General features: G+C 59.0%; 1 protein-coding gene across 1 annotated transcript; it reads left to right on the forward strand.

Annotated features, from left to right (window-relative positions):
* The first annotated feature begins 335 nt into the window (after positions 1–335).
* SPATC1 (spermatogenesis and centriole associated 1) lies at positions 336–12,887 on the forward strand. Its single transcript, XM_074946705.1, has 5 exons — positions 336–588; positions 1,716–2,033; positions 5,639–5,905; positions 10,414–10,553; positions 12,182–12,887. The coding sequence occupies exons 1-5, from the start codon at positions 336–338 to the stop codon at positions 12,512–12,514; spliced, it is 1,311 nt and encodes a 436-aa protein (XP_074802806.1). The 3' UTR covers positions 12,515–12,887.
* The last annotated feature ends 265 nt before the right edge of the window (positions 12,888–13,152 follow it).

Consider the following 13,152-nt stretch of genomic DNA (forward strand, 5'->3'; position numbering starts at 1 on the left):
GCGCGGGGAGCCAGGGAAGGGGCAGAGCAGGATAGCACCTCTGTGCGCTGTGCCCCAGGCTCCTACTGGCTGGCTGGAGACGCCCTGTGGCCGGAGCCCCCTTCCCGGCTCACGCTAGCTCCCTGCCACCCTCTTCCCCCCTCGCCCTGTCAGCACAGGACCTGCCCAAGGAGCCCCTGGGCTCTGGTGTTGAAGCGGCAGCTTACATCACAATGTCTGCCAGGTGCCCGGCTCATGTCATCACCACGGGGCAGCCACCCGTCCCAGCAGTGGAGGCCAGAGGGGGGCGCATGGCCAGCTCCCAGCCCACCTAAGCCGCTGAACGCCCTTTCCCCATGGCGTCACTGGCAGGCGCAGGCTCCTTGCCTCCGGGGGTGGCCGTGACCAGCTGCTACGAGCAGCTGAGAAGGGAGATCCAGGCACTGATCACGGAGAATGAGGAGCTCAGGAAGCTGGTGGACTTGATCAAAGAGAACCAGGAGCTGAAAAACGTCCTGCGGAACCAGGCACTGAGCAGCGATACACCGCTGTCCTCGCTCACCTCCACCAGGTCCACCGAGCGAGGGCAAAGTAGTGTCCTCAGCCCAGGTCAGGGGGGCTTGGGGACAGCGCCATGGCGGGGGCTAGGCAGCTGGGGTTCTCCAGCATGGTCGCAGGAGCTGAGCTTGGTGGACTGTCCTGAGGAGACCCCAGTGTGCTTTGAAGTGGGGCACCCAGGTCCTCTCTAGGGGCACTTGCGGCCCCACATGCTTCCTCACTAGCTGGGAGACCATTTTCTCCAGCGACCTGCTGGTGGTTGGGCCCTGAGCTGTGCAGAGGGCATTCCTCCTTTATACAGCCTGTATGCAGCCCTGCGCTGTGCCCTGGGGCAGCCCCCCGTTCTCTGGGCAGAGGGCATTCCTCCTTTATACAGCCTGTATGCAGCCCTGTGCTGTGCCCTGGGGCAGCCCCCCGTTCTCTGGGCAGAGGGCATTCCTCCTTTATACAGCCTGTATGCAGCCCTGTGCTGTGCCCTGGGGCAGCCCCTGTTCTCTGGGCAGAGGGCATTCCTCCTTTATACAGCCTGTATGCAGCCCTGTGCTGTGCCCTGGGGCAGCCCCTGTTCTCTAGGCAGAGGGCATTCCTCCTCTATATGGCCCATATGCAGCCCTGCGCTGTGCCCTGGGGCAGCCCTCCGTTCTCTGGGCAGAGGGCATTCCTCCTCTATACGGCCCATATGCAGCCCTGCGCTGTGCCCTGGGGCAGCCCCTGTTCTCTGGGCAGCAGTGCTGTTCAGATGTGGTCCCTGCCCAGGGCGCTCGCCAGACCAACCAAGCCCAGAGACCCCGTCCCAGCACAGGCGCCAGGCCCTGCTAGTACAAACCCACAGCTGGCTAGATTGTCTCTGCAAAGCTCTGCCCCAAAGGGTCGGCTTTGACTGAAGAGCGGCAGAGGGCTGCAGGTGCCTGGACGGGGCCTCGTCTCTGCCCAAACCCTGTGAAGGGGACCTGCTATGAAGAAAACACAGGGTACCCCCCCAGCACCCTTTTGCATCCCGCACACAGGGACCTGGGAGGGCAGGGTACACTAGGAGGTGAGGTGGTGTCTGGCAGGCAGGGACGGGCCCTGCTCGGAGGAGGGAGCCTGGCACCCACCCACTCGCAGGCTGAGGGGCAGGTGCGCCCGGCCTGGCTCCAGGCCCCTGTGGGAACGAGGCTAGGCCATCGCGTGCCCAGGGGTGACAGGCATCAGCAGGAGACCCATCTCCACCCTAGCAGGCCCCGCATCCGGGTCCCCACTCTATCGCCAGAGCAACTCCATGTTATGGGACGACACCATTGAGGAGGGGCCGGTAGCCAGCAACCTGTTTGGCTCAGGCTCCAGATCGTCCTCCCGGGTCAGCAAGACGTCCCTGTCAAAGCACTCCAGCCAGATCTCCGAGGGCCAGGTGTCCGAGGCCAGGGCCCGAACCCCCGAGTCCTCCTACCGGAGCTCCACCGACTCCAGCAAAAAGTACATGCACACCCGGCTGCCCTCCAGCGTCAACTTCAAAGGTAACAGCGCTGTGCCGTGGGGGGCGGGGGGGGAACATGTGTCTGTGGGTGACTTATGAGGGGTCCATGTGTCTGTGGGGGTGTTTGTGTGTATATGTTCATGTGGAGGGGTACATGTGCATGTAGGGTGTTTGTGGGGGGGTGTACGTGTGTATGAGGGGGTGTTCGTGGGGGGTAAATCAGATGAGGTTCAACAAGGACAAGTGTAGAGTCCTGCACTTAGGACGGAAGAATCCCATGCACTGCTACAGACTAGGGACCGAATGGCTAGGCAGCAGTTCTGCGGAAAAGGACCTAGGGGTGACAGTGGACGAGAAGCTGGATATGAGTCAACAGTGTGCCCTTGTTGCCAAGAAGGCCAATGGCATTTTGGGATGTATAAGTAGGGGCATAGCGAGCAGATCGAGGGACGTGATCGTTCCCCTCTATTCGACATTGGAGTACTGTGTCCAGTTTTGGGCCCCACACTACAAGAAGGATGTGGAAAAATTGAAAAACGTCCAGCGGAGGGCAACAAAAATGATGAGGGGTCTGGAACACATGACTTACAAGGAGAGGCTGAGGGAACTGGGATTGTTTAGTCTGCAGAAGAGAAGAATGAGGGGGGATTTGATAGCTGCTTTCAGCTACCTGAAAGGGGGTTCCAAAGAGGATGGCTCTAGACTGTTCTCAGTGATAGCAGATGACAGAACGAGGAGTAATGGTCTCAAGTTGCAGTGGGGGAGGTTTAGGTTGGATATCAGGAAAAACTTTTTCACTAGGAGGGTGGTGAAGCACTGGAATGCGTTACCTAGGGAGGTGATGGAATCTCCTTCCTTAGAGGTTTTTAAGGTCAGGCTTGACAAAGCCCTGGCTGGGATAGTTTAGTTGGGGATTGGTCCTGCTTTGAGCAGGGGGTTGGTCTAGATACCTCCTGAGGGCCCTTCCAGCCCTGACATTCTAGGATTCTGTGTGTTTGTGGGGGTGTTTGTAGGGGTACCTGTGTTAGTGGCGGCGTTAGTGAGGGTACATGTGTATGTGGGGGTACGTGTGTTTGTGGGAGGGACATGTGTATGTGCGGGTGTTCGTGTGGGGGATACGTGTGTCTGTGGGGCTGGTGCAGTTCCTTGGAGCCCCCGTCGTGCCGGACCCCACCCCCTAAGGGCCCGACCACTGGGTGGCTCTTCAGGGCTCTGTCCAGTCAGTGCTGACTTCCCCCAGGGGGCCAGGGGAGGAGGGGTCCGGGGGGTTCCACCCAACCCAGGACACAGAGCCCAACCTCAACCCACTTCACTCCCAGCAGCTTTCTCCTGACAGTCACCCTGAACGGCCCTTCCTCTCACCCCATTCCTCCTCGCCCCATGGCTCTGAATACCCGACAAGTCTGCACCCTCAGTGACCCCCCCCATGGCTCTGAATACCCCAACTGGGCCTGCACACCCCCCCCCCCCCCACACACACACCATGTCTCTGAAAACCCCCCCCAGGGACTACACTTTCAGTGACCCCCCCATGGCTCTGAATACCCCACGAGTCTGCACCCTCGGCGACCCCCCCATGGCTCTGAATACCCCAACTGGGCCTGCACACCCCCCCACACACACACACACCATGTCTCTGAAAACCCCCCCCAGGGACTACACTTTCAGTGACCCCCCATGGCTCTGAATACCCCACGAGTCTGCACCCTCGGCGACCCCCCCCATGGCTCTGAATACCCCAACTGGGCCTGCACACCCCCCCCCACACACACACCATGTCTCTGAAAACCCCCCCCCAGGGACTACACTTTCAGTGACCCCCCCCCATGGCTCTGAATACCCCACGAGTCTGCACCCTCGGCGACCCCCCCCATGGCTCTGAATACCCCAACTGGGCCTGCACACCCCCACCCACACACACACACACACCATGTCTCTGAAAACCCCCCCCAGGGACTACACTTTCAGTGACCCCCCCCCATGGCTCTGAATACCCCACGAGTCTGCACCCTCGGCGACCCCCCCTCCCCCACCCATGGCTAGGGTTGCCAACTTTCTAAGTGCACAAAACCAAACCCCCCTGTTCGGCCCGGCCCCCTCCCCGAGCCCGTGCCCCGCCCCTTCTCCTAGGTCCCACCTCCCACTCACTCCGTCCCCCCCCCCTCTGTCGCTCGCTCTCCCCCACCTCGCTCACTCGCTCATTTTCACGGGGCTGGGGCGGGGGGTTGGGATGCAGGAGTGGGTGAGGACTCCAGCTAGGGGTACGGGCTCCAGGGTGAGGCCAGAAATTAGGGGTTCAGGCTGTGGGAACGGGCTCTGGACAGGGGGTTGGGGTGCAGACTCTGGGGTGGGGCCAAGGATGAGGGGTTTGGGGTGCAGGAAGGGCCTTCGGGCTGGGGGGGTGGAGCTGAGGGGTTCTGCGTGTTGAAGGGGTCTCCGGGCTGAGGCAGGGGGTTGGGGTGTGGGAAGGGGTGAGGGCTCTGGGCTGGGGCTGTGGTTTCCAGGGTGGGGCGAGAAATGAGGAGTTCAGGGTGTGGGAGGGGGCTCAGGGCTGGTTCAATGGTTGGGAGGGGGTGTGGGGTGCAGGCTCCAGGAGGGAGTTTGGGTGATGGAAGGGGCTCCAGGTTAGGGCAGGGGGTTGGGGTGTGGAGGGGGGTGTGGGCTCCGAGCAGCGCTTGCCTCAGGGGGCTCCCTGGAAGTGGCGACATTCCTCAGCCCCTAGGTGGAGATGCGGCTGGGCAGCTCTGCACGGTGTGCGGTGCCTCGGCCCGTAGGCGCCGTCCCCGCAGCTCCCATTGGCTGCGATTCCCGGCCAATGGGAGCTGCGGAGCTGGCACTTGGGGCGAGGGCAGCATGCGGAGCCCCCATGGATGCCCCTGTGCCTAGGAGACGGACATGCCAGCCGCTTCCAGGAACTGCGAAAAGCCAGGCAGAGAGCCTGCCTTAGCCCTGCTGCGCCACCGACCAGACTTTTAACGGCCCAGTCAGTGGTGCTGACCAGAGCCGCCAGGTCCCTCTTCGACCAGACATTCCAGCCGAAAACTGGATACCTGGCAACCCTATGGCTTTGAATACCCCACACTGGGCCTGCACTCTCAGTGACCCCCACCCCAGTTCTGAATACCCCTCTCACCAGAGCTGTCTCTTGGCCAAGCAGCTGGATTTAGCCCGCTCCTCTCCCCCCATCCCCGGCCTGGTGCTGGCTCCCCAGCCCTCTCCTTGTGGCCGGTGGCTGTTCTCTGAGCTGCCCTGGGTTTGCCAGTGGCTCTGTGGCACTGAGGTGCCAGCTGTCAGAGGGAGGCCCCAGGCGCAGCTGGGCCCAGCACCTCCCAGCTCCAGGCCTCTTCTCTGTCGTCCTGCTGGGCTGTAGTGCAGGCGGGCTGGGCCAGGCCTTTTCGGTGCACCCATCCCACTGCAACCCCCGATCTGGTGCTGGTGGTGGGGAGCCGGTGCCAGGGCAGGGCCCTGGGGCAGGGCCTGGGCAGGTGTCCATAGCAGCAGTGCCCGGGATGGAAGGACAAGCATGCCCAAGGCAGCCAAGCGCCGGGGTGGTTTGCTTTGGCTGCATGGCCCGCACTCCCCGTCAGGGCTGGGGCTGGCTTGGTGCTGTGGGGACATTCACCGCGGGCTCTTGGTCCCCTGCAGCCTCCACAGACAGCATCCCCCACAACGTCTCGCCATGGGACTCCAACCTCAGCGACACGGTCTTCACCGACGACATGCCCTTGCTCCTGCAGAGTGCCTCCTCCCCAACCAGCAGGGCCGCCCCCGTCAGCTTCCATCTGCCCCCAACCCCAGCGGATCCCCAGCGCCCGCCGGACGTCAGGCCCAAGGAGATGACGCGCAAGGTCTTCCGAGCCACTGACAGGCCCCAGACACAAGGGGCCACTTCCAAGCCCAGCCTGGCCAAAGGTAAGTGGCAGCTACTGTGCGGCCCGCTGGAAACAAGCAGCATGGTAAGCCCCCGCGAGTCATGGTCACACCAAGAGCCCCGGGAGGGCATGGCACGGGCTGGGGAACCCACGGGTGGCTCCGTGGGAACCAGGCAAATGGGAACGAGGCGGCCTGGCTGGGATCTCTGCCTTCGTCCCAGGGCTCCGGCTGAGAACGGCCCCGGTGCCGTGTCTCAGAGCTGTGGCCAGAGCCCGGTGCTCTTCCAAGAGTATGTGCATGGATGCCAGCCAATACTTTCCTGCACCCCTGCCACCAGCTGGCCAGCCACCCCACAGGCTCCAGCTGGTCCCCAGCCAGTCCCCACTGCACCCAGATGCTGCACCTACCAACCAAGAGTCCTGTGACTTTGCTGGGACTGGTGCCTACAGATTGTGGTGCTGCCCACTGCAAGTGGAGATGGGGTCCGGGGCCCACCAGACTACTAGTCCCACCATGCAATGCAGGCTGCCCACATGGCAAGGCTGCCCACTGTATGCTGGCACATTGTCACCTCCAGCTGCCCTTCAGTATTAAAGGAACACTACCGATTTGTAACCTGGACTCTTTCAAAGTCACACCAGGGCCTGGTCCTGCACCATCCTGCTGGTTTTGGTGGCTTTTTGTCCATATGGTCCTTGCTAAACCTGCCCTTCCCCCATGACTGTGTGGTGGCAGCGGTGGCAGCCCAGCCCTTCCAAATGCAGGAGTCTGGGCCTATACTCAGGAGACTCTTTGAAAAGTCCAGGGTTGGTTTCTTTGCCCTCTGGTGTCTGCACTGTGGGGCACCTTTTCCAGATTGTCTCTGCACCTACGAGGGCTGGAAAGTGACTTCAAAGAAAAGGGGCAGCTAGGATTCTCCCCGACCCCTGTGCCCAGAGCTGGGGCTTTCACCCAGTCTCCTGACAAACCCAGGAGATCTGGCTGCACACAGCAGCCCCCGCACGGCCCGGGAAAGCCACAGCCTACAAGCAGGAACCGCTCCCTCTGGCTGTGACTCTCCTTGAGTTTGACTGGCTTCGCCTCAGGCCCAAGTGGCTAATGCACAAAGGGAACAAACGGAAAGAGTATTCTCTCTTTCCCCCGATCACCCAGCTCCGCGCCTCCTGTGGGCGCCGGCTCACAGCCAGAGCTAGAACACCTTCAGACAGGCGCTGACGGGGGCGTTGAGGGAGCCTCTTTAAGATGAGGGCAGTCAGAGAGCACTTGGCTGGCTGTAGCTGTCTCTGATACTTGTATGTACAGTTTTCTGTACTTTCCCTGACTACATCATACCACATATTAAACGTTACATTAAACATGATCATATGATCAAACCTGACTGACTAGGGTGATTAAAATAGCCTGGCTATGTTGCATTCATATGAAACCTTCTCCATGATCTTTAACATCTAGGTATGCTATGTTTTGGTCGATTACAGCCGGAATTCTCAGTTGATTCGACTCCACTTACCTCCAACTCTTACTTCACATGAGCTCAATTAAATGTTATTAGCTAGCCTAATATCTAATTTCTAACACTACACAATAAGCATGTAACACCATACATATATAGAGGCACCCTTCCATAAATAATTAACCCCTTAACCAGTTTCAACAATTACTTAAACAAGTCCCAAGAAACAGCAGAGAGGTGGAGGGGTCTGCTCCCTCTCTCTTCCCTCAATGGCTAATGTGCTCTTAGCTGATCAAGAGGTTATTACCCAATCGGGATCTATCGAGCAGCACCAGGGTCGTCCTTACCCATACGCAAAGTACGTAGCTGCCTAGGGCACCAGGAAATTTGGGGCAATTTTCTGGTGCCCTGCGCAGCTGCGTGCTGCTCCAGCCCCTGCTCTGGCTCTTCCCCAGGGTCCCCACCCTTGCTCCTCCCCTGCCCCACCCTAGCTCCGCCCCCACTTCCCTGAGCTCTGCAGCCGGGCCGGTCCTACACTCACCGGCAGCAGGAAGTGCAGCGACCCGGCCCCAGCCGTGCCGCCGGTGAGTGCTGCGTAGGGCCCCAGAATAGCTAGGGACAGCCCTGAGCAGCACGGGGCAGCCTGACGATAGACGGCTCTGGAGACTGAAATAAGGTAGCGGGAACTGTACAAGTTCTGAGTTACTGCTGCCTCTTGGCGGCAATTAAAACATAAATCAATCAGCTCTCCCACCACCACAAGGTGTGACTCTTTGGGCCCAATGCAACTGCCATTTTAAACTTCTGGTACCTTAATATGACCACAATTCAACTTACAAAGCCCCCTTAACACATGTATAAAGATTCTAAACCCAAATGACTAGTCAGTAATACTCAATGAGGATGCCCTCGGCTTGCAATGAGGGGTCCTTACACAGTTACAATATCCATGGAGACCTTATGGTGCCAAGTTAGTCTGATGGTCAAGACCCTGAGTGCTCCTTTGTGTGAGGTGCATATTTGTGTAGATGTCTACTGTTTCCCCCTGGAGGACATATTCCTCCCTCTGTTGCAGAATTAATCAGTTAAGAAAAGTAGAAGTAGTGTCCTAGAGGCAAAGAAACAGAATGGAAACAGTTGAGGGAAAGAGGAAGTCCCTGATGAGTTGCAGTGTTTCTGATCGGCATCAAATTCTGACTGAGAGATCAGCTGAATTTCAACTTAGACTTTTACTTAGAGTTTCCTATCTTGGGTAGGGAGGTTGCCCCTGTGCGCCTCTCAGGGTCCCATCTGGGGTGCCAATCTCTAGCCTGATCTTTAGATTATATATTAATTATACTGATTACTTAAGAATCCCCAGTTATTATTTTGAGGATTGAGAGGTTCTTGTCCCAAGATCAGGCACAGTATTATTTAAATTGTTATATAGTCGGATAGAATAGGGCACAGTTGCAACACTCACACTATAGGAATTCTTTTATATTTACAAATATAGTTTATTAATACATTTAGCACCGTCCCAAACACCCCAACTCAGTAAGGCAGATAGAGATATTACAGAACGTCCATCTGCACATCCATATACCTCTCCTGTACAACAACCTGAAACGTTAGCCATCAGCTTCCTCATCACCATCACCTTCCCCATCTTCACCAGTGGCCATCCTTCTGGCACCTCAGTTCATTGCCATGACACTTCTGTGGTCAGAACTTCCCCTTAAACACTCTATTTTCAGCTCCCCAATACTTGGGATTTTCTGTTGGGCTGTTAATCTGTGCAAAGTTCATAGGCCTCAAGGTTTATGCTAACTTGCTGAAGCTAATGTCTTACAGAATACAGGCCTGTAGGTTCCTTGTGTTACTGCTGAATATAATGCAAAGCAGTGAATATAACAAAGGCAAACTAGCTCACTGGGCTCCAATCCGGTGACGGACACGCTGAAGGAGCATTAGAGATGCAGGAAGAGGACCAGGGGAGGACTGTGGCATGGGAGCCCAGGGAGGACCCGGTTTCCAGAAAAGCATGGTTGACCGTTGAAGCCAGCTGACGGGTTGAGGGGTTGGGGATGGAGCTCAGGTTCAGAGCGACTATGTTGGCTTAGCACCCTGTGGTTTGTTTTGCAAAGGCCAAGGCCAGAAGCCCTGTACTGAGGTGGGCATTGCTGGGATAGGTTGACCCCTGTTAGGGCCAGCGCTTGGCTAAGCCCGTGTGTTTCGCATTCCCTCGTGTTGCTCTGAATGACCAGCGGGGAGAATGGCTCAGTTTCTCTCAGCATTTGGGAGAAAGGGGAAGTGGGCAAAGTGAATTGCTTCTGGTTCTGACAGGATAATATTAAAATTAAAATCCTGTAAAACACTGAATTCTGCTTCCTTGTAGTTCCATTAGGCTACGTCTAATGTGCACGTACAAGGTAAAGCAAAGGCTGGTTGCTTACTACCCCGCCCCCCACCACCTGTAAGCGGGAGGTGGTAAGGAAAGAAGTGAGGGTTACACCCCCTAGGTGAAATACTAAGATTGTTTTGTTACTTGCATACTTGTATTAGCCAAACTGCACCCACAAAACGTGTTGGGTTTCCATTTGCAGTTGGTAATTAACATATTCCTAATACAACTAATGGAGCGGGAATCCCGCTCTCCCTTTGCTGCTGGACTCGGCTCCCGTGGGAATGCCGGTGTGGACGTGCACGTGCCAGCACGAGGGGCACATCTGCCCCAGACTTGGGGCTCCGGCAGCAGTGAGGCAGTCACCCCGAACGGGGCTCTCCTCAGGAGCCAGGGGGGTTAGGGTGGATGCCAGGCGTGTCCCGCTGACAGACAGACTGTGCGGGCAGGTGAGAGGAACGGATTTTACCCAGAGGGCTGGCCCGCCTGCAGCATCCATAGGGAAGTCACTGGCCAGCCACAGCTGGGGAGGGGTCAGTGTGCACACAGGGAGAGGGAGCCAGGGGGCATTGCCATAGAAACATGGCTTGTTTGCACAGACTCGTGCCTGCCACTGAGGGTCACCATCCAGCTGATTCCTATTGCTGGCACGCTGGGGTGGCCGGGGCCAGAGTGGGCGACTCACTGACTGGCTTCCCTGGGGCCTTGCAGATCACAACCAGCTGACCTGGGAGCGCATCGTGGGAGAAATCGCCTTCCAGCTGGATCGCAGGATCCTCTCCAGCATCTTCCCCGAGCGCGTGCGGCTCTACGGCTTCACCGTCAACAACATCCCTGAGAAGATCATCCAGGTAGGAGAGCTGCTGAGGGGTGGGCAAGCCTGGCTCTGCGGCCGCCGCGCCCCCTCTGTGGATGGCACACTGCTAAAGCTGGCCTGTGGGCAGGGCTACGCCATGGGGTGGCTAAGGGCAGGGACAACAAGGTGCTTTCTGCTAGAGCTGAAGCCAACGGGCCCCCCCTTTTCTGTGCCCCAATTGCTAGGGGGAGGGGATCATTACCTACCCTGGGCCATTTCCAGTCTGCTGGCGAACGCCAGCCTGGGTGGCTGGATCATCTCATCAGTCCCAGAGCAGCCTGGCAGGGCAGGGTAAGCTCCCCACAGCACCCTGCCCTGAGGGGAGCCGTCCAGCCCTTGCTCTGCGGGACAGGCAGCCTGGGGCAGCTTGGAGGCCCCAGAGAGGGGCACATTATGCACTCCCCGATGGATCGCGACGGGGTGCAGCCAGGTGGATGCCTGGCCACTAGAAAAGGGGCTGAGAATCCACCAGCCTGTCTCACGCAGGGCCCCTTGGAGGGTCAGGGCTTTGGGTCACAGCAGAGTCAGCGGGGGTTCAACAGGGCCCTAGAGGCAAAGTGCCCGGCCCCATGCCCAGTCCCCTGGGATAGAAAGCTTCACCCTGCCACAGTCTGCAGGTGGGGAGAGGTGGGACTAGCAAGGACAGCCCTGCGCAGACAAGGGCTGCTTAGCTTCTTGGGCATGAATGGCTGCACAAAGGAGTCAGCGCCAGGGTATGACCCACACTGCTGACGGGGCCACACCTGGGCAGACAAAGCCGCGGGGAAGATTTCCCAATCATCAGGCAGATCTGTCTGGCAGGGGGACAGATACTCTGGAGAGCGTCTCCTAGGGAAGGGGCAGGAAGCCACGGCCACTGCATTCACAGCCAGAGCCGCCTTCCCTCAGGACGAGCCTGCCCAGGCCCTGGGCTGCATGGATGGGACGGGCGCTGACAGGGCTCTTCCCGCTGAAATGTGCACAGCCCTCAAACTAGCCCTTCCCGTCCTGTGGACATGCTCCAGGGACACAGGCCCTGCTGCAGCGAGGCAGCCCCCCAGCCCTGCCAGCCCCAGAGCCTGTCTCTGTGGCGAGGCAGCCCCCGGCCCAGCTAGCCCCTGAGCCCAGCCCAGCCCACCCAGGCTCCTGGCTCCCGGCTCCCCTGCGGGGCAGCTCCTGGCCCAGCCAGCCCCGGCTCCCGGCTCCCCAGAGGGGTAGCTCCTGGCCCATCCAGCCCCCCAGCCCAGCCGACCAGGCTCCCATCTCTGACAGCAGCCGGCACCCGCGGCTTCAGAGGAAGGTGCAGGAGCCCTGCAGTATTGGTTGTGGGGTGAGCTGCCTCAGGGGAAGTTCCTCTGAGCCTGTCACAGGAGGCCTGGCTCCTACCCTAGGGGTTCGTGCCCGTCTGAATTCTGAGTCAGGGGTTAGCAGTGACTCTGGCCAGCAGACTCTCTACGTAACTGTCTCTCATCCCATTTCAGACTCCTGCTAAGGGCTTGGATGCCCCGACATGCAGTGGCAGTGAGTCCTGCAGGCTGACTGTGTTGGGCTGAATCCGGTCTCCTCTGTTCTGCCCCCCTGAGATCAGTTAACTGGACCTCGGGGTGCCCGACCCCTCCCCTCAAACCGCTCCTCTTTTTCCAGGCTTCCACCAACACCATCTCCAACCAGGTGGACGAGCAGCAGTGCACAGCGATGACGCGGCGCTACCTGGAAATCATGAACCGCCTGAAGGCGGTGGGGTACGACGCCCGCATGCATCCCAGTTTCACCGAGTACATCGTGAACACCTATGGCATTCTGCGGGAGCGGCCGGAGCTGGCCGCCTCCGAGAGCGGCTCCTACAACAACGTGGACTTCCTGCGCAGGGTGGTGACGGAGACGGTGCCTGACCCCATCCGGAGCAACGCCCTCATACTGCTCGAGTGCCTTGCCCAGCTGGCCAAGGACGACGGCAAGCCCATGTTCATCTGGTGAGCCGAGGTTGGCCTGCCGTGTGCCGCAGCGAGCCCATTAAACATTCAGCAAAAGGCCTGATGCCCCAGAGCTTCATTTAAGATCAACACAGCACAAGAGCCAATGACCTTTATACCACCGCTCTCCGACCCTCATCTCCTAGCCGTGCCCGAGACCAGCCCTCTGTGGCCGCAGGCCGGGCAGGGCCAGCCCCAGCTACCATGTACTCCCAGCATGCCTTCCCAGAGGCACCCTCTACCCCAAGGGCACCGGCTAGTCTGAAAGACTCAGCCACACACGACTCTTGCAGGTTGCCATTTGAACACACATACACATTCACCCGCCCTCCCCAGGGCATGCTGCTGTGGAGGGCAGTTTTATTCTGGTGTGCCCACTGCCCCATTTCTCCCCTGTGGCCAGGGCAGGCCCTTGTCAGCCTGCGGTTCTTGTGCAAACTGCTGCCCCTGCAGAGGAGCTGGGAGCTGCTCCCCGGTTGCCTCTTCCCTTTGGCCGGTGTGTGATTGTTTAGCTGCGGTGCAGGCATGTGACCCGTTCCGGTTTAGCCAAGGTGTGCGGGGTGAATCCCCACCACCCGCGCAGTGTCAGGGCTCTTGTCTGTGCCCGCTGTGGGATGTTGTCTCAAAGCTACCGGCTGCTCT

The sequence above is a fragment of the Natator depressus genome, chromosome 2 (genome assembly GCF_965152275.1).
Source record: "Natator depressus isolate rNatDep1 chromosome 2, rNatDep2.hap1, whole genome shotgun sequence".
Taxonomy (NCBI): Eukaryota; Metazoa; Chordata; order Testudines; family Cheloniidae; genus Natator; species Natator depressus.

Coding starts and splice junctions, on each gene's coding strand:
- SPATC1 (XM_074946705.1), top strand. CDS start 336: ATGGCGTCACTGGCAGGCGCAGGCTCCTTGCCTCCGGGGGTGGCCGTG. Junction 589..1,715: donor AAGTAGTGTCCTCAGCCCAG/GTCAGGGGGGCT, acceptor TCGCGTGCCCAG/GGGTGACAGGCATCAGCAGG. Junction 2,034..5,638: donor CTCCAGCGTCAACTTCAAAG/GTAACAGCGCTG, acceptor GGTCCCCTGCAG/CCTCCACAGACAGCATCCCC.